Raw genomic sequence first — 22,575 nt, forward strand, 5'->3', positions numbered from 1 at the left:
TCAAGGGATGGATGATGGTTTTCCTTAAAAAAGGATGACTCTGTTCTCAGGTGGATCTTTTCTTCAAGTTTTCTATTAATCAGCAGTTGGGCGATAGCTTTCCCTTTGAATTTTTGGCAACCCATTTTTTCTATTACTCTATTATTTTCAGATTACAATCACTAACTTCAATATAAGGTAACTGAAAGAGTGTTTTTGATTTTGTTATCCGAGTAGGGAACCTTTTATACTCCCTATTGGAATCTGTTAAATTTTATTTATTTATTTTTTTTTTAAGACTCCATCTGTGATATTAGTTGTAGGTCTTTCTTTAATGATATTAGTTTTAAGTTTTATTTAATTTTGTTTGTTTAGTTTTTTAACCTAGTTTTAAGTTTTTATGTTAGAGCTTTTATGTTTTTTTTAGTTTTCGTTAAGTCTTTTTGTTATCCAAGAATGGGCCCTTTACACCCACCTCGGACTTTGTTAAATTCTATTTACTTTTTGGTTTTATTTTAGATTTTATCTGTGTTATTAGTTGTAAATTTTATTCATGTTTTACATTAGCTTTAATTTCTTTTTTTTTTATAAAAAAAAAATCCGGCAATAGGCATTTTTTGCCCTCACCTTCAGCCTTTCACAAACAGAGAGATATTTATTAAATTGTGGTGGAAGTGCTGCAATGTATATGAATGACTTGGTACATACAACAATAAGGATTTACTATTTATATAAAAAAGGATAAATGAAACAAATATTATTTACAAAACTATTTGATGAGAAGTTATTACCACAAAGAGGAGTTAGGAATACTAGAGGGGGTTGATAAATGCCTGTAACAAATAGAACAGTACAGTATATACTAATATGAAAAATACTATAAAACTAACCAGTGAATGGTAGTTCCACTCAGCTAAAAATAAGTATATATAGCAATATATAATGTAAAAAAAAAAATAATAATAATAATCTAATGAAATTAGATGGTGACAAAAAAAAACTAGCAATGTCCATAAGTAGTGCATGAGAAAATAATAAGCAATTAAAAAGAAAGTTAAGAACAAACAAAATACATTTGATGGATAAGAAAATCTAACTCTGACAAACAATAATAACCAAAAAAAGAACAGAGCTTTATTATTTTTATCATTATGTTTTAAAGAATAAAAAAATTATTTATATTTATATATACAGAAAAATAAATTCATTATATAATAGAAAAATGTAATGATTATATTCAGTAGAAATTACGTGATAAAAAGGAAAATATTTAATCTTTCAATTGAGTATAAAAGCCTAGATTTACTGAAATCTATAAACAAAGTGAAATAAATGTTATGAAACAATAAATAAAATACACCATTACATATATGTTTCACAAATAAATTTGTTTTTTGTCCTCCATTTGTACAGTATGCGTAAATTAATACAAAGAAAATACTATAACTGGTAAATTAACAGGTTAAATTTTATATAAATATAATCGTATACATAATTTATCCTCAATGATCTACAGAGTAGTTTTTAAATATTTCAGCCATTGGAATTTATCTTTAATAGATCTTCTCACTTTTTAAAATTACCTGAGACTGATAAAAAGTGTGAAACTATCAGTAAATAAGAGCTTAAAATGAGCAAGAAATCTGAGACTACAGACAAAATTCATCTCAGATATGTATCTAATCACAAACAAGTAAATAACATTCTTTCTCGCCAATGTTACTTGATTTTTATATCGGTAGAGTAGCAATACATAAATTTCAGTTAACAATCTAATCTACAGGCTAAAGAAATAAATACAACTACTAATAACATACCAAAGCAAAATCTGCCAATATAAAGAATGCAGTTAAGTTTGGCAATATAAGAAGTGTATGTTAGGTGCATAACCTGATGCCTGAAGTGACCTGATATGATGCATTTAGGAACTGCTGAAAATCACACGCTCGTTTTTAAGAATAATAAGCATCTTATGTCAGGGTTTCTGAGTAATGTAAATAGTGAAGCAGTTTCCAGGCCGCCTTTTTCACAGTCAAATATGCTTAAGCACATCAGCACAGCACATCTAATGAGATGTTGAAATTACTCCAAACAGGGGAACTTTTATTCTGTTTATTAATGGAGTTGACTGTATAACAAATATCATCACTTTCAGAGAAAGAAGCTCCAACTAGAGCCTTTACAACTAGCTCAGCTAAGTTTCAGCTATTTGTTGTATGCCAATATCTACCACATGGCTGTGGTAGATTACCACAGTAGATTACTAAGGTAGCTTACCTCAGTTGCAAACTTGGTAGTTTTGTATACAGCTCCAGTTTGGAAAAGAGCTCTAGCATCAAACAGATGCCAGAAAACATCTGAAAGGCTACAATGTACCTTGCTATCAAGGTAGCATCATCATATAGAACTGTGTTTAGAGAGAGGGCATAATTCCACCATTAGACCTGACAGTATTAGAGAGGGCAAATAGACATGGTGGTATGAGCAAGGAAGGGGCCCCAGATGTAATGTTAGAAAGGTGCCAGGGTAGGTGGTGGAAAGGTGAGAAAAGAAATTGAACGAGGAGGTTGATCCCATGGATAAAGCCTTGGTTAAATAGGAAACGTCCCCAAGATTATCTGGTATCTGCTGTAAGATGACAATGCCTTCAGGATTCCAGTGGTCTTTAAAATATAAGTATAAAATATTATAAATATAAAATATAAATAATGGGGCATATATTTTATGTTGCACTGATACCGAAAGACAACCATGAAGGCTGTATAATACCCCTAAGGTGGGTCTGGTTCCCTTATGTTTTGAGAAGGGGGAGAGGTTTTACTTGGTGCAAAACTGACACTACCACTAATAGAGGTAGTGGTGTCTGTTAGAGATTTCCTCCTTCTCCAATGCAAAAAAAAAGATACAGATCAAACATTATGGAACAGATATCTTCTCCACGTGTACTGCAGGCAAATAAATGAAAACTTATTTCACCCCAGTAGTTGAACTCAGATTTTAATAAAATGGGTCACTTCCAACTACATATAATTGTTACAATTCTGAACTTCTTAACTGAATGAAATGAAATTTTCACAACATTATTTATTCTTACATAAAATTATTCAATGCCATCTCTACACTAACAGTGATAGTGGATATTGTTTTCATTTTTCTTTACAGACAAACTGAAAATAATATGCTAATAATGGAAGAATAATTAACATTTACTTAATTACTACTGTAACTGTTATAAATTACAATTTGTTTTTAATAAAATAATTTCAATTTTTTAATTTTGTTAACACAGGCCTGAAATAAGATAAATAAAATTTCAAACATCCAAAAAAAATATCTAACTAGCAAAAATCAAATAATACAAAATACATCAAAATTAAAAATTGTTCTATATATTTTACTTATTACAGTGGTTTATGAAACAAATCAAAATAAAACTTTAATCATTACACCTACGTGCAAATTAAAAATGACAGAACATTGACAGTGTAAGTATGTATCACTACTAAGTATGCAGTTTAAACTAATGGAGTTACCTGCATCTCACTGACTGCTGAACTACTCATACGGTCAAATTCTCTGCCTTCCTTACCACTCTCACCTTCAGTATCGGTGCAATGACCATTTACAGAACCATTCAGAACAGTACCATTCTCTGTTGGCCCAGGACCACACCGTGGATGCCAAATAGCACCACCTGGTAAAACAATGTAAATATAATAAGTAGTTAATTTTAACAAAATATTGAATATTAAAGTTAATATATACTGCACTCACAAAGCTTAGAAAAAATTAAAAATTATTAATAATATAGATCAACAAAAAAAAAAATAATAATTTGGAACTGAAATAAAAGTAGGTGAATTTGAATGTATTTTTTATGCTGAATCTTAAAACGAAATCAGTTTTTCTTCATCATCCTCAGATTTTTAGTTATGACCCCTTAAAATATTGCGAAACTTCTTAAATAATAAAATACAAAATTAATAACTAAAATTAAAATTCCTACCTTTATTTTGCAGACAATAATATTTATTCAATTCATTTTTTTCCTTGTGTTCGATGAAGCCTTCTCTTTTTATCATCCAGCAGTAGTCACTCATCATATGAGGTGTGTGAGAAAAGTAATGAGACTGACTTTTTACTTACCAAAGTTTTTATTTTTTTCAAACAACAATATTATCCCCTTCAAAGTAGTTCCCTTGGACAGCTATACACCAGCAAAGTTGTTGTTCCTACTCCTGGTAGCAGCACTGGAAGGCTTCAACTGGTAGGGCTTTTAACTGTTCGGTCACAGTCTTTTGAATGTTCTCCAGAGTTCCAAAATGACATCCTTTTAAGACACTTTGAATTTCGGTAGTAGGAAAAAGTCACAAGGAAAAAATCAGGTGAACAGGGAGGTTGAAGAACCTTAGGAATGCGTTTTGAGGTCAGAAATTTCATGTTGGAAATGGTCAAATGACACGAGGCATTGTCATGATGAAGCATCCACTTGTCTGCAATGTCTGGTCTCACGTGAATCACTCTTTTTCTGAGCCTTTCAAGGACACCTTTCTAAAACACTTGGTTGACAGTTTGTCCTGGAGGAACAAATTCTTTATGCATGATACCTCTACTGTCAAAAAAGCAAATCAACATGGTTTGATTTGCTAATTTGACATTTTTTCGGTCGAGATGACGGAGTGTGCCACTCTTAGCTTTGTTTCAGGATTGTACTCAAATATCCAGGCTTCATCACTTGTGATCACACGATTGAAGAATTCTTGGTCATTGTCAATCCTCTCAAGAAGATCAACACACACATTTCTTCGATTGTCCTTCTGTTCCATTGTGAGGTTTTTTGGCACCAATTTTGCACAAACCTTTCGCATGTCCAAATCACCTGTAAAAATTTGATGTACGGTAAAAGTGTTTAAATTTAACTGTTCACTCATCATCCTTATTGTTAAATGACAGTCTGATCTCACAAGAACCGTCACATGCTCAATGTTTTCATCAGATTTTGAAGTTGAAGGTCTCCCTGAGTGAGGTTGATCTTCAACGTGTGCTTGGCCTTCCAAAAATGATTTTTGCCAGCGGAAAACTTGTGCTCTTGATAAGCAATGTTCCCCATAGGCCTGTTTTAACTTTTCAAAGGTCACACTCGCGGATTTTCCCCAGGTTTAACACAAAACTTGATTTCACAACGTTGTCCGATGCTCCATTCCGACGCTCCATTTTCGTAACACAACTTCACTGATGGCGCTGTCAAAAATATTGTGTTGGCTGAACGGAGTTGAAACTCGTACTCAGCATGTGGAAGGAATGAACAAACCGGTCTAGCACATACTGGTAGACACAGCATTTACCAGATCGCTCGCAGTGTTACCAATCTCAGTAGTTTTCTCACACACCTTGTAGATTCAGCCCATCTGCCTTGATAACATTGTTCTATCTACAAGTACACCTTGGTGGAACCTTTTTTCTTGTTTGTCCCTGATGTTACCCAAGTTTAAAGGGAAAAAGTCCAAATGAGAATGTAAAAAATAAATTTTCAATGACATTCTGCAGTCTAAATTTGTACAGTTCACTAAGGGTTCATTTATAAGCTGATCATGATTTTCTGCTTTTTTGTTTCCAAGAAAACCAATTAAAACATCTCTGAATGACTTCCATGCTGCTAATTCTTTAGGATTCAGTTTGCTGTCAAATATATTTTCACAAATTAATTTTCTTATTTGTGGCCCAATGAATATTACATAGTTTAATTTGGCTTCGCTTAATTGTGAAAAAACCTCAGCTAAATATTTAAAGCCATCTCCATCTTTATCTAATGCTTTTACAAAATTCTTCATCAGGCCTAGATTTATGTTTATACAGGTGGTAAAATAATTGATCTGCTTTGACAAGGAAATACTAACACATTTTCCTTTTCTGGGATAAACTGATCTCTTTTTGGCCAGTCTTTAGCGGCGTAGTGTTTATCTATAGCCTGACTATCCCACAAACACAAGAAACTCACATATTTTGTAAAGCCACTCTGGAAACCGAGAAGAAGTGGTATCACTTGCAGGTCAGCAATGATTTGCCATGAGTGTTCATCATACTTAATAGCTTTTAAACATTTTGACGTACTATTATGTTTCTTTCCTTCCTACAGCATAGATTCCTACCGGTATAGAAGAAAACTTATTTGTTACGCAAAAACACTGCCTTTAAGCTTCTTTTTGATGAGTCTATAAATAAATGCCAATCACAAATAACATATTCAACGTCCAGTTCAGACATTAGCCCCCTAACATCATGCCAGGAACAAATTAAACAATCCCTTCTAAAGTATTTCAGTAAATTTTGGTTTCGATTTCTAAAAACTGAAATTTTATTATCCTTGTTTAATAAATTATATTCTTTAAGACAAGAACCTAGGAGTTTGCATGTTGTTTCGACAAATATAGGTCACAAATTAGGTCGCTCAGTTCTGCTTGTGTGATGAGGTGAAGTTCAGTATTTGATTCTTCTGGAACGTAATTAATATCTATTGAAGTTGAGGATTCATCGGTTGAGCCTTCTGGGGACCCACCGGGTTGGTCTAGTAGTGAACGCATCTTCCCAAATCAGCTGATTTGGAATTCGAGAGTTCCAAATTCAAGTCCTAGTAAAGCCAGTTATTTTTACACGGATTTCAATACTAGATCGTGGATACAGGTGTTCTTTGGTGGTTGGGTTTCAATTAACCACAAATCTCAGGAATGGTCGAACTGAGACTGTACAAAACTACACTTCATTTACACTCATACATATCATCCTCTGAAGTATTATCTGAACGGTAGTTACCGGAGACTAAACAGGAAAAAAAAAAGAAAAGAGTCTTCTGGGGAATTAAAAATTTCTTTCCAAGAAGCTGGAGCGATCTAAATCAGTAAATCTACACCATGAAGTACTTACTGGTCTCATAGCTGAACAAACATTTGGGTATGCAATACTGTTTTTATTGTTTGAATTGAAACCAGTAAAAGTTTATTAAGAATTTGTTGACTGTTGCCAAATCACAGGTAAACCAAAAGGTAAATGCTCTTTTTTTCCTTTTAACCACTGGGTAGTTTAATCTAGCATTTGCTGCATATTACATGTGGAACCCAGGATTTATCTTGGTCTCCCAAGGGACGATCAAAATAATGTTTGTAAGCAGTTTTCAGCAGATTCATTACTGGTTTTCATTGACTTTTCATAGTGAATTTTCTGCGAAATGTAACAAAAACATGTGTATGATAAAACCACTACCACAACTAAACAACACTGCAAGTTATACAGAGCTGAACTCGTACTGAAGAAAATTTCATCACGTTGAATTATTCATTACTTGACTCACAGAAATATCTACACATGTCTGGCTTGAGATGAAATTAAACCATTCGACTGTTATGTATTTAATGTAGGTCTACAGCATGCATCACAATATAAATCAGATAAGCAAACACACAGACGTACTAACTTATTTGTATGGTTTGTTCCACGAATGATGGAATATTTAAGGAGTTATAACTTAAGAACATTATGTGAAGGGTTGTTTTGGAATACATATTCAGAATCAGCATACTATATAGAACACGTACTCCTATTCAGTTCCAAATTTTATGTTGACCAGTGTAATCCATTCATTTAACTGACAACACAAGACCTAATTTTCAGATAATGTTTTACAACTAAAACAATTACTAAAGGCTAACATTCTGATACAGAACTTACCATTAATTTTATAACACAACTGTAATCTTTTAAAATCACATACTTCATTTCTGATCACTTTTAATTAAAAGGGATTTTTAGACAACAAATACAAACTGCAGCATTATGATTTACATCAGAACAAGGCATTAACATCTACCCTATGAAAATTAAGATAAATAACTATAATGTTTATGTGCAACCCATTAATGTCACTTTCAAAAATTGATATTCCGAAGAATAACAAACATTCTACACTAGGCTTACTAAGAACAAAGGAGGTGATTTCCTATTGTTTTCTTCACAGATCCAAATATGCTGCTGTACAACAGCAAGTCATTCTGTTGTTCATGTACTCCATTCAAATGATATTCTGGTCTATAAGTGAAACCGACCTCTGTGGCGCGAGTGGTAGCGTCTCGGCCTTTCACCTGGAGGTCCTGGGTTCGAATCCCGGTCAGGCACCGCATTTTTCACACACACTACAAACACTCATCTCATCCTCTGTGGAAAGAATTGCTTGACTATGGACCCGGAGATTAAAAAAAAAAAGTCTATAAGTGACACCTTCACTCTGTTCACTGCAGGGGTGACTGAATAATGAAGCACACAGATTAAGTCCACTGTTGTGAAGCAACAGATTAATGCATCCCTTTTTGTGAGAAAATAATATTATAAACTCTCTATCTCTCTCTCTAACCAGTAAGTAAACATTAATTCAAATGTGATTTAAGTTTATTTTTAAAAAAATCAGTTTCTAATAATAATATTTTCAAATATTAATGTAACATTAGCAAACGAGCTTATACTGTACAACCAACCTTTTTAGTCTAATATTAGCTGAAGATGAAATCAGCCTAAATATCAGAAATATAAAACCAGATGTGTTTTGATATATGAAATTTTAAAAGAAAAAGCAAAACACTTGAAAAATCATATACTAAGAACAAAATAACGGTTTTCTATTATTTAAACTAACTTGTGAATAAAAATTCAATTAATAACAATTTTGCAATAACTTCAAAAAATGTTAATTAAATAAGATTTGAAAACACTATTTTTTACTTATTGGTATTATTTTAACTCATTCTGAGTAGTGGTGATTCAACTTGAATTTCAAGATTTATTTAATGCTTATAACCTATATTTATTTTAGTAATTTTAATATTTTATTACTCTTTTACAGTGTTTTACTTCAATTTTTTTAGATTTACTTTTTTAGTTTTTAAAATAAAGATTACAAAACTGTTATCTATATGAAAAAACATTACCAAGAAACTTTCATGTTAATAAAAATATGAAAAGGGGTACAAAGAAAGTATACAAAATGAAGAAAAAACTATTCTTGAGTATGTGCACACACACACACACACACACACACACACACACACATATATATATATATATATATATATATATATATATAATATGTGCATACAATATTACTTTTTACCTATACTTATGCATGTATATTTGTATAAAAATAGTTAATATGTTTTTTGTTTCAATATTTTACTTCCTTTTTACATTAAATGAACATTAACACAAACTTTCTTAATTTTTCACATGAAAATACATTGAATATCGAAATTAGATTAGGCAGTACATCATATTTCACTATAATAATCCAATAATTAATAATGAAAAAAATATACATGCATCTTCAAAAAGTCAAAATACCTTTTTCTTTAATAATCTACTTTAAGAAGAAATTTACTATGGCACAATTTGAGGTTCCTCCAACAAAAAACAGAAATAATCTCTACAGTAGTGGTGCATTTATTGAAAAGTAAAGCTTAAATAACAAGATGTAGAGAGAAAAAATACAAGTCAAATTTAAAATCTTTTTTATGTAAAAAAAAAAAGAGTTATTACAAAACTCTTTGTTATGTAATGTAATTAAACATTTCTTTAAAGGTGACTGTTTTATGGACTGTGTATTTGCTACACTCACATAAGGTTGCCTCCTATTTTTATATATATATATACACAAAAAAAAAAAAAGTGTAGAAATAAAAATAAATAAAAAGTAAACCAAAATAAAATTAAACTAAAAAGAATTTTAATAATTCCACTCATATTAATAAAATAATAAAAACAATTATTATTTTAATATTTTAAATATCGTGATTTAGACAAACCCAGGTGGAAGTAAAATTGTCTAAAGTGAGTACTAAATTTTAATTAACAGAATTACTTTTATACTGAAGTAGAATTTTTTTAGTGTTTAGTAGTATTGAATTTTATTTATATTTTATTATCTTTACTATATAAATTTACTTAAAAAGGAAATTTTCCGGATGTTAATGTTTGTATGTGTGTGTTTGGTATTTGCCTCTAAATCACCTTATATATCCAGAACGACCAGACTGATTTTGACCAAACTTGATCAGATTACTTCTATATATGGGACATTGATGCCATTAAATTTTTAACTTAAAAAGTCAAGGGGAGTGAGGCTGTATAACAAGGACACCCTTAGTATCTCAAGATTTTGCCTAATTAAGGTCATATTTTTCTTAGGCACACTTATGAACAATTAAAAAACAACAATATCTGCAAAAAAAAGACATTTTTGCAAAATCGCACTCTTACCCCAAAAGATATTGTAAACTATTGACTAAGTGGACATACTGCGTCAATAATATCTCCTGTCACCACAAGCAGCGCTAATGTCACAGTCCTTCCTCTTTTTCCCTTTTCCCTTATCCTCTTGGACTGGGAAATTTGAAATTCCACTGGGTTGCCAAACAAGCCAAATTATTTTTTACACTTTAAATATTAATTATTTTATTTAATTTGGTTAATATTTCACTAGGTTGGTAGCACTGATGTACAGCTGTTGTAGTCGCATGCTATGTTGTGACAGCGCAGGTGAGCAGTAGAATTGAATAAATAAATAATATTTTAAGTGTAAAAAAGTAACTTGGTTTGCCTGGATCTTGAACTTGATCGCTCAGTTGACTTGGTACCTGGTACGTTTAAGCTTCATAGCTATACCAGTCTGCCGACTGTAGAAGCGAAATCTGTTCTATGTAAGTTGTGAAATTATATTAGTTTAGTTAGTGCCAATCATCGCCACTAGTACCGCACACCCATGTGAATTATATACAGTATGCACGCACACTTTAGTTAGAATCACTGAATTAAATAAATGAAAAAATATTATATTTAAATAAACTGATAAATATTTTAAATTAAGTTGTGTGTGTAAGCTGTACATCAGAAACAACCCACAGTTGTAGAACTTTCCCGGAATGTGGATTTTTTTTTTCAAAAAAGTTTTTGAAAAATTTAAAAAACATATTGCTTATATATTAAAATAGTTTATGGAATTGCAAGTTATATCTAACCTTGAAGATACATCTCCTCCCCATCTCCGAATGGATCACCACACTTTGTACAGCGGGCACAAGTAGGATGAAAATGATGGTTATCACCAGCCTAAAAAAAGAAAGAAAAGAACATTTTTAAGTAAACAAAAGAGTATGTAAAATAATCTATATGGTAATATAAGTACACTAGACCACCAATATTTACAATTTTCAAGCCACTTTCTATAAATAAAAAAAAACTTTAAAAAAATGACCCCCTCACAATGCTTAAAAAAAAAAAAATTATAATAATAAAAAAAGATCTATGGTTTGTACACAGAATAGCTTTTACTGTCTATTAATATCTCCTTAAAAACTTACTAAGTTTTTATTACCTCACCTGACATAAAAATTCAGCTTCATTATATGTTACATCCCAATAAAATACTTTTCTTTTAATTTTACAGTTTGGGATTTATGAATTTAAAAATATTTTTAATAATTAAAAAAATATGTTTCCTTATGTTGCCTGACATAAATAAACATTTTATATAACATTTATCCCAATAGTTTCATTAACGATTTTTTTTTTACATAGTTGTCAATAATTTAAAATTGAAACCGATAGCAAAATGAAACTGAAAAAGGATTTTTTATCACCACACAACAGCCTTATTGATTTAAAAAATGAATTGGGTCACAACATTAAAAATATGAATATGAAACTGCAACAGCAGATGTTTCAGTTACACTTACACTTAAGCTAAAGTAATAAATAGTTCAGCTATTTAATATTCCAATACACATCAATTTAAATAGGAATCTACCAGAGATATATGCCATCATTTACCCTAAAACAAAATAGGTACGCCTAGTTTCAATGCCGTAAAAGACTGTGCAACCATGTTTTATACAAAATAAAATCCAGTTACTTTAATTAGAACAATGTATTTAATTTCATATAAAAAAAATATTAACAGTCATGTTTCTGCAGTCAAGTTTCCAACATGGCTGTAAATACTTGATACAAAACCATTCCTCAGAAATCAATCAAATCATTGTAACAGGTGTATACTGTAATTACATTCAGATTATTAACAAATAAACATATAATTCTGTTAACAAAATATAACATTTTTAAACACTTAACACAATGCATGGGAATTAGATAAATATGTTTTAATTCTTTGTAAAATGTCTAATTACAATAGATAAATTAATTATAAACAGCTTCAACTACATATTATATTAATAAAACTTGCCTGTAAAACTTTGCCAGATATGTAGCGGCTGCAGTATGCACATTTTACTCCAAATTGTTTTTGGTAATCTTTTTCACAGTATGGAACTCCATCCCTGAAAAAGAAAAATGTTATAAAATAAAAATAACACATTATACGAGATTTATTTGTTTTTCAAGGTCCGATCGGTCATGAAATTAAAACCACAGTGAAAATAAAAAATTTTTTATTTGTATTTTTTATAGTTACGCTATTTCTCTACATAGTCGCCACTCTGCTTTAGGCATTTGTCATAGCGTGGTACCAACTTTCCAATACCCTCATCATAGAACGGAGCCACCTGTATTTTCAGCCATGTTTGTACACTGGTCTGCAGCTCGATGTCTGTGTCAAAATGTTGTCCTCCTAGCCAGCAATTCATGTGAGCAGAGGTGAAAATCGGATGGAGCCAAGTCTGGGCTGTATGGTGGGTGATCAAACACTTCTCAATGAAAACACTGCAGGAGCTTCTTTGTTACAGCTGCAGTGTGCGGCCGAGCATTGTCATGGAGAAAGACAATGCCTGATGACAACATTCCTCTCCGCTTATTCTGAATTGCCCTTCGTAGACGTTGAAGAGTCACGCAGTATGAGGCTGCAGTGATGGTCGTGCCACGTTCCATGAATTCCACCAAGAGAACTCCATTCCAGTCCCAGAACACAGTAGCAATATACTTTCTGTTGGAGAAGGTTTGCTTGAACTTCTTTGGATTACTGGGAGAATGAGAATGCATGCACTGTTTGGATTGTTCTTTTGTTTCTTCAGTTTCGTAATGGACCCATATCTCGTCCCCTGTGACAATTTTGTTCAAAAAATCTTCTCCTTCATTGTGGTAGCGCTGGAGAAACTTAGGGAGGCGTCCATTCCCATTGTTTTGTGATGGTCAGACAGCATCTTGGGAACCCACCTCGCACACAGTTTGCGGTACTGAAGTCTCTCACTCACAATGGTGTAGAGAGCTGACCTTGAAATTTCAGGAAACGAATCACTCTACAGAAATTGTGAACCGATGATTTTCTCAAATTGCCTCATCCACTCGCTCAACGAGATCATCGGTTGACACTCGCTTCCTTCCCTGACCACCTGCATCATGAACATCTGTACGTCCTGCTTTAAAGTTCCTGCACCATTGTCACACTTTGCTGTCACTCATTGAAGTTTCACTGTACACATTACTTATTCGATGAATTTCAGCTGCATTACGCCCCTCAGCCTGAAGAAACCAAATTATCGCATGCACTTCACACTTGGTGGGAGATGCTATTGTTGTAGACATGTTTACGTGTTAGCTACGTGTTCAGAAATAAACGAAGTGACGCGGCGTGATTGAAGGCCATCCTAGAGACGCTGCGCAACACATATGCGCAAAGGTTCATCCGATTTTTGCACAGGTTTTTATTTCTCGACCGATCGGACCTTGAAAAAAATAACCCTCGTATAAATTAAATTCCAACAGAAGGCAGTATCAGTATAAAAAAACCCTGCTAGATTCAATTCTACTGATGTAAGATGTTCACTCGAACCTGAAGAATTTTTTTTAAATTTAATTTAAATGAAATATAACAAACTTAATTCTACGTAAAATAGGCAGAGGAATCAGATTCATTTAGTCAAATCTACCTGACAGTAATCACCATAACCTAGTTTCCTACAAGTTAATGGTTGAAACTAAATTTTGATTACATAAAGCAAGGTTCTGTTTTAGCTTTACATTTTGGCTCTGTCCATTTATGATACAAGTATGACCATATTCAAATTTGTAATAATTTTGTATAAAAGTTTCTTGCTGTTAAATCACATGTGTATAATAATTTTTCATAGAATTTTCTGCTTCAAAATAGTGGCTGCTATCTTTCATATACAGGGAGCAATGGAGAGGTATACTGAAGGGGGAGTCCCTATTGCCAAGCTACAGCTGATATTATAAACTACACACATACTCGCCTCTCCATTCCTTATACCACACAATTTCAGACTGTCTCTGAGCAGCTAAATATTAGATAGATACCTCACTCTTTCATGTTTTATTCTATTATTATCTCAAGCATTTGGCTCCAACACTGCTCTACTAGTACTACACACTATGCCTTTCTCAGTACACTATTGGTACAGAATCATGTTAGAAAAAAATTACTAATTTATAATTCCCTTTAGCAAATTATTTTAAAAAAAATTAAAATATTTTATATGTGCCTCCTGAATAGGCAGCAGTAATGTTCAGTGTCTCTGAAATTAGTTTTATATTTTCAAAAAAATATATACAAAAATGTTAAAAAATAAGAATATTTTGTGTGCTTCCTCAACAGTCAGCAGCAATAATGCTCTGTGTCTCTGGAAGTAGTTTATGATATTGGTTACGTGTAAAATTATTTTTGACACTAGCCAAACCTTCCACATAGTTAATTACAATGCACAATTCCATATTGTATTTTATTTTAATTTTCATTTTGTTAATTCTTATTTGTTAGAAATCAATTTGATAATGAAAAGCAAGGGAAAAAATTAATGAAAAATGAGGAAGGCCTGACATTCAGAGAAATAGTTACTTAACCATATGTTTTGAATGCATGAATTAATTGATATTCAGTTAACAGATATTCATAAAATAACAAAAAGGTGTTAACTAATAAAAGTACAAATCATTTTGTTACACTTACTATATCAGCATAGTTATGTGGAGAATTATAGCCAGAACATACAAGCACTAAATGTTGATATTCCATATAAAAGTTGGTAAACCAATCTTGAATTAATTTTATAAGTAAATACTTACTTGCCCATGTATTCACCATGAAGCACGGTACTACATGCTTGACACTTAAAGCACCAAATATGCCACTGACGGTCAAGAGCAATTAATGCTTGGCCTTCTTTCAAATCCTGATGACATCCAGCGCATTCTGCAGAATGAATGAAAAAATATAATACACCGAAAATACCAGTTGCAAATTTTCAAATAAAGTCATAAACTGACACACAACAAAGAACTGTTTTAAAAAGCACAAAATTAATTCCATTGACTGACAGACTGTTTATAAAAAATATACTATATCTAAAATATATTCAATTTTATTTTATGCGATTAGTTCATGCAGGGATTTCACAATGCTGGCTTCCAAATCAGCTCATCAAATAAGAACCTGGGATGATTTATTTTAAACATGTTATTTAATGTTCTTTTTCATCTTTTTTCATATAAATATAACCAACTATAAATAGTGTTAAATAACAGATTCTAGACTGTTATCAAATGAATTTTTCCAATAACCTTGCTCTATATTTAATTATTACAACTTCATTAACAAAACTGATTGAATAAATTAAAATATTTTACACCATAAAATTAATTATAAAAACAAGCCCACACGCTTAAAAGTGCTTTTTTATGACATTCTTAATATATATTCAGTTAAAAAGTATTTATAAATTAATGCTGATCATAAATATAAAGTATAATTTCAACTGAAAGACTTTTTATTTATTTTTTAAATTATTCGTTGAGCAAAATGTACTACAAATAATAACATAGAAACTATGTAAAAATAACATCAAAACTTTCTAAAAAGAAACTTTTATTTTTAAACTGAAACAAAAATAACATTAATAAAATTAATGACTTCAGTAGATCATCAGTAATTCAAACTGTTGAAATCTAAAAGAAGAATTTGGCCTGTGGTCTAACATAGTTCTAGCAACATAACCACAATAGCTGTCTGGATCCTCATTAAATTAAGAAAAACATTTATTTTTACAAAAAAATTAAATTTTTTGTAATACATATTGAAGTTACAAACATTACACCCTCTTTCCTATTATCTATCAGTACAAATCTATCATTAAGATCATAATAATCCACAAATTCAGTTTAAAATCAACCACAATAAAATAAGTAATTGGTTCTGATGGCTAGACATTATACTATCTACTTACAACCATTATATATCATGCTCCAAAATCATGATATTACAAGGTAAAAAGAAGTAAATTTTATTAATCCAGTTACATTCAATGTAAAGGAAATTCAAAACTGAAGAAGTAGACTATTAAGAGATATGAGAAATTTCCCTACCCTCTGCATTTTACCTAAAAAAATAATATCAGACAAAACAAAATAGTAAAAATTATAATGTATTCATCAAGTGCTGGCAACAGATCGTGAAAATATGGATTTCAAACAGTCAGTAACTTTTTAAGTACAAAATATTTGAAATTTTTCATGTTTTATTTATATTGTCAATAGAGCGATTTTTCTTAAATCTTGTGATTCCCGGAATTGTATGTTTACAAACATTGTAAATCCCTTCCTTTTCTTCAGCTATTAGTCATTATTATCTGAATTCATAAAGATGTTATTAATACGATAGTTATTTTTTTTAATTACTCCAAGAAGCAAGTAATACTCAATAAAAATATGAGGCGCATTTTTGAAGTAAGATCTGTTTTGAATTTGCTGCCTATTTAACCATTGCAAACAAATGATTCCTGCATAGCTCAGTTAGTTCTATCAAAAGTCAGCTGCTAAAAATAGTTTACACTCTTTGATGTTTATATTCATCCATTTATAATGAGTACTACAATTCATGATCCTGTCAAGTGTGAAGTACAAAGAGTAGTATGATTTTTCATGGTAAAAAAATATTCAGCGGCTGAAATTCACAGTAAATTTATAATGTTTACAAGTCAAATATTATGAGTGATGCTAAAGTAAGACATTGGTGCTGTTCATTTTGAAAAGGGCAAACAAGCATTCATGATGAACATAGTGGCCAGCCATTAGCGATAAATGATTGACTGAAAAAGATGACTAAAAAATTTAAGAAAACCAGTGCTTTACCATGTCACAATTGTCTTTGATGTTTCATGATGTTCAATTTATGAAGTTTTTACTAAAAAATTGTGCTATAAAGTATTCCAGAAAGGAGCCGAAGATGTTAACTGACACACTGAAAATATTTTGTTGCGGTGCATGAATTTTTGCAGCTTTAGGAAAATGAAGTTGAAAAATTGTTTGCTCACATTGTTACTCCAGAGATAAAACTTGAATTTCCTTAATAATTTAAGCTGTCACAAAGCAATAGTCAATTCAATTGCGGCATTTATCATCTCCTAGACTGAAGAAATTCAAACAAGAATGTTCAATAAAGAAACTTATGGCTACTGTTTTTCAGGACAAAAAAAGTACCTTACTTGTTGAATTTAGTAATCATGGAACTACTGTGAATGCAGATGAGTACTGCAAAGCATTAAAAAATTTTTAGAGCTATAAAAAAAAACAAGCAAAGTGGAATGCTATCCTGCAGAATTTTGCTTTTGCATGGTAATGCTTGACCACACATGACAAATCACACAATGAGGCAACCAGAAAAATTTCTGTTGGAAAATCTTCAGTCATTCACCATACAGCCCTGATACAGCACCTAGCAATTATTTTATTTTTCTTCACCTTAACCAATGGCTTGGATCACAAAGATATGACAATAAATTAAAAAATGGCATTACTGTATGGTTTAAGTCATTGACAGCGGAATTTCATGAAAAAAGTGAAGAAACTAGTAAAATGCCATTCAAAAATTGTGTTAAAGTTAAAAGCAAATAAATGTAATATTTATGTGTTAAGTAATACATTTTTCTGAATTTCATAAAAAAACTCAATCAGTCTTTCAGTTATTCTTTTCCTTTAAGAAATATAAAAAAGAAGTGAAAGCTATTGATTTTTATGAGTAGAAACCTTAAATTCACAATTTGCATGAAGAAAAACTGTGACAGAACAAACAAAGAATCAACTGTCTTTGGAGAGTTTTCACTGCATTAGAGAAACTTCACTGACTTGTATGAGCATCAATCTGGAATATACCAGCAAACTGCTTATATGAGCATCAATCTGGAATATACCAGCAAACTATTCTTGGTAAAAAGAGATATTTTACCATTTAATCTAGTTAAAAAATTAATATTTATTATATATTATATTAAATAAATTTTCATTTGATAAAAAATAACTTTTCAGTAAACTATTTAAAAAAAACATTAGTCGTTTGAAACATTTCTTCATAAGGTGACCCAATAAAACCTTTCACACTTTTAAGGCTAATAACACAAAAAATGTTGCAGACAGAAAGTTGTTTACTCAAAAATATAAAACGGTATTAAAAACAGTTTTTAATTACTTTGTTCTCAAAATTACATCAGCTAAATGTTGTCCATTATTACAAATTTTAAAATAACCTCTATAGGCCATCGTCACCCATGTCATGTCTTTTGAAATAGCTGCTACCTTTGCTTGAACAGCTACCTTGAGGTTGTCAAGAGTGTGGGGTTGATGTGTGTAAACCTTAGATTTAAGGTAACCACAAAGAAAAAAATCAATTGGGGTGAGGTCTGGTGAATAGGGCGACCAAGAAACATCACCACGCAACAAGATAAGTTTTTCAGGAAACAGGTCTCTTAGCACTGCCATTGATATCCCGGTGGTGTGCACTGCAGGCCATCTTGTTGGAAAAACACATTCAAGGTTATCCAGTCCAAAGGTATGAAGTTGAATCCTTACGAAGTTCTTAAGCATGGCAATGCAATGGTGGGACGTTAGTGCAACGGTTAAACCCTCCTCTTCAATAAAATTAGGACCAAAAATACAATCTCTAAAAACTACACAAAAAACCAGTCACTATCAGACTACAATTGTCTTTCATCCAAAATTCATGGGTTATGATCAATAGCGGAAATTTTGTTTGTTTACACAACCACTTAAGTGGAAATGTGGTTCATCACTATACAAGTTCATCATCTGATACTTTGCAGGATGTTCTCACAGGACTGTTGACATCTTAAAATATCTTCTGGTTTAAGTTTTTGGACAATTATTAATTTTATAAGAGTGAAAGTGCATGTCTTCTTGTAAAATTCTTCTTCCTCTCCCTAGGAAGCACAGCAGTTGCAGCATGCTTCTTTGGAGAACGTTTTGAGGACTGCAAAACGGACTCACAATCTCAATATTCTCAAGCGTATGAGCACTTTAAGATCGGCCAGATTTTCTTTTTCCAAGACTGTTGAAAAAACATCACTTTGTTCAGAAATTCTCGAAGAATTCTGATCAACGAAAGTCTTCTGATCATCTCGGACTCCTTTAAAGTCGGTCTGACATGAAAGTCAACCCTAAAGGCAACAGGCGTCCTAAAGTGACTGTCTATGATATATCGATGGCTGTCTGGGAAAGAATTAATGGCTCTCATTAGGGAGCAAAATACTCAAATGGATACGGCAGCTACATTCAAATATGAGTGTCAATTATTATTTAAATCAGGTAGGCTGGAAGCGGAGCACTACCATGGGAATTTTGAGATTAGTCCTAAACTTTTCAACAGCTTCACAGTAGGGCAGGTTGTAGACTTCTCTTCGTGTAAGGTCAAGGAATATTTAGATGTCCAGCGCTGTTTTAAGTGCTGCAGGTTTGGTCACAGGGCTAAGTTCTGTGAACATATTGCAGTTTGTGCTGCTCATTGTGGTGATGAAGGACACATGCATGAGGAGTGTCCAAAGAAGACAGAGGGTCCGACTTGTGTTAATTGTAAACGTCTTCAGAAGGATCATAAGCACTCTTTGAATAGTAAAGAATGTGGGTGTTATCAGAGAGCTCTCGATATGTACTATAATTCTATTTTATTAAATGGTTAAATTTGGTCAGTTAAATGCATAGGATGCTTACATTACTAAGGTTGAGTTTAGAAAGATTACATTATGTAGAGGATTGGATGTTGGTTTTTTAGCAGCCTCCATATATTTTGTCCGACGATCTGCCATGTTTTTCTCATTGGAACAGGTTCTATTGTGGTTCTGGAAGCATGTCTACTGTTTTGTGCAGAAGGGAACTTGATTGTGTCTCATTATTCAACACTTCTCGAATAATCGTCATCCCATTGTCCATGTGGATGTTGACTTTCATCTGTATGTTGATAGTTCACATTTCCAGTATAAAGATCCTGCTGATCATCATCTTGAGGTCTGGGATAAAATCCTACGATTCTCTGGCACTGATCCAATCCTTATAGGTGAGAATGTTAAGTCAGTCTTGTGGCATAGCGGTTTCACCAATGTTGATAGTGAATTAATAAGAGGGCTTTTAAGCCCAGCATGATTTACAGGTATATAAGGTACCTGGTGAGTTGCCCACCTACATAGGTACGGTAGATGTGTGTGAACATCGATGTTACCATTGGTAGGTTTATCCCTGCCAATGTTTGTAATTGGAAGGAAGTTGACGATTGCTCGAGTGATCATCGATTGATTATCTATGAGATTGCTGGTGAGTGAGCACTACTGATGTAATGTTCCAGTTCAGCAGGGTTATTTCCTGCGTGCAGACTGGAAGAAATTTATCGATTTACTTTCAATCAGGCTCTGAGTTTTGGATCAAACTCTGGATGTCTTTGATTTGGAAGATCTGGGAGTTGGCTTGTTGGCAGATTTTCCTGATGCCGCCGAGTGTTCAATTCCCTGAAGTTCCAATCGAAAGAGGATTGCATCATGGTGGAATAGGGAGCCTGTTCAGAATGAAGAAGGTTGTTTGTCGTTTGCAAAGAGCTTCTCAATGTGAGGGTGATCCGGAATGATGGGCAGTCCTTGATGCTCCACAAAAGAGAATCTACTGTAAGTGAACTGCAAGTTACTCAAAGTTACTTCATTCATCAGGATGTGCTGCTCTGCGAGGGCAGCCATGAGGTTGGCAAAACACTGTCGAAGGGATGTTCCTAGGGCAGTATGTTGGGTCCTTTATTGTGGGTGATAGAGTTTGATTCTCTCCTACGGCTGAAATTTCCCAGCAGTTGTTGCATTGGTTTATGCTGAGAATGGGTTCCTGCTGGTTGAAAGAAGGTCACGGAGGGAGGTTGAACTCCAAGCCACTTGGGCTTGTAGGATGCTTGAGCTGCGGGTTCATCAACACAAGATGATGTTTAGCCCAGAAAGATCAAGATGATGTTCCTCAAAGGCCATTTGGCAGTGAGTCGGCTAGTCCATGTTTCGGTGGCAAGGCATCAAGTATGTTCAGGTTCAAAAGTTCCTAGGAGTGTTTCCTGATGAGAAACTGCAATTTAAGAAGCACCTTCAATACGTCACAAAGAGATGTAGAGACCTATAGCCTACAATACCTTCTTCAATATTCGATGTGTGGTGTTAACTTAACTTGGGGTCTTAGACCATGAGCATCCTGTATAAAGGCATGTGCGATGCTATTTTGCTATACATGGTGTCTGTTTCGGCAAATAGGCTAAAATATAAACGTTATCAGGACATAATATTGGCTCAATGCCTAATAATAATGTTAATGGTAATGGGTCATTACTGTACTACTTTACAGGAGGCAGTCTTGGTGACTGCTAGTGTGAAACCGATAGGCTTGATCACGTCTGAGAAGCAGCAGTGGTATGCTGCTAAAAAGTTCAGTGAGTTGACTTTGGATAAAATACAAGAAATTCAACATGACAATGCCTTGTGGCAGGCCAGATGGGATGGGTCAGAGACGTTGTATACTGATCTCTTTACAAATCTCTTGGGTGCACCCTAATAAATATGTGATGCAATTTCTTTCTGGCCACGATGCTTTTAGAAACAGACTGCAGAAATTCGACCTGGTATATTCTGGGATGTGTCCTCAGTGTGGACAATTGGATGACACCTACCATGTTCTTTACAAGTGCTCAAAATACAAGTTAATGTGCATGGAGACCATCTGTCAGCTTGATCTTATCGGGTCGGCATTGGAGCTTCGTGTAAGCTCGAGGAGTCAAGCTGAATGGGCAATAGTGGAGAGTTTTATTATGTACTAAGCAAAGAATTGCTGAAGGGATCTAGAGCTTTGCTTGGATTTTTATTATATTTTACTTTTATTGATATTTTGTTTTATTAATTATGTTTTTTTATTGTTTTTCTTCATTGTTTTGTTCCAATGTTATTTCAATGTGTGTATTGTTATTGTTCAATGTAATACTTTTATGTTTTGTGTTGCTTGTTGAACACACTTTTACCTTCTACAGGTATGTAGTTAAGTTCCTTTGTTTAGTTAGGTCCTTTCACACTTACTTATGACTCAGTAAGATGTGTTTTGTTTTGAGTTCATTAAATGGTAGTACACCAACAGGAATGTCACTCACATTCGCATCAGTAGCATCCTGGCTGAGACAGCCTGGAATATGTCAAAAGCTGAGGTTTTGAAGATGACCTCTGGTAAAGCCCGTAAGGGCAATGAATGGAGGGGAGGCAGAGTGTCTTCCCCTATGGGGGTCATGATGATCAGGAATATTTTCAT

General features: G+C 32.8%; 1 protein-coding gene across 15 annotated transcripts in view; it reads right to left on the minus strand.

Annotated features, from left to right (window-relative positions):
- Positions 1-22,575, minus strand: part of Unc-115a (actin binding LIM protein Uncoordinated 115a) — a 430,063-nt gene that overhangs the window by 91,304 nt on the left and 316,184 nt on the right. For all 15 annotated transcript variants that reach the window (XR_012755285.1, XR_012755284.1, XM_075357657.1 and 12 more), the window contains 4 exons: positions 15,049-15,175; positions 12,257-12,350; positions 11,034-11,124; positions 3,513-3,673 (listed from right to left, as the gene is read on the minus strand). Coding sequence is in view for 13 of the 15 variants with exons in the window: in XM_075357657.1 (XP_075213772.1) it covers positions 3,513-3,673; positions 11,034-11,124; positions 12,257-12,350; positions 15,049-15,175 (473 nt within the window). In the remaining 2 variants the exon portion in view is untranslated. The remainder of the gene's footprint in view (positions 1-3,512; positions 3,674-11,033; positions 11,125-12,256; positions 12,351-15,048; positions 15,176-22,575) is intronic.

The sequence above is a fragment of the Lycorma delicatula genome, chromosome 1, assembly GCF_047948215.1.
Source record: "Lycorma delicatula isolate Av1 chromosome 1, ASM4794821v1, whole genome shotgun sequence".
In the NCBI taxonomy this organism is placed as follows: Eukaryota; Metazoa; Arthropoda; class Insecta; order Hemiptera; family Fulgoridae; genus Lycorma; species Lycorma delicatula.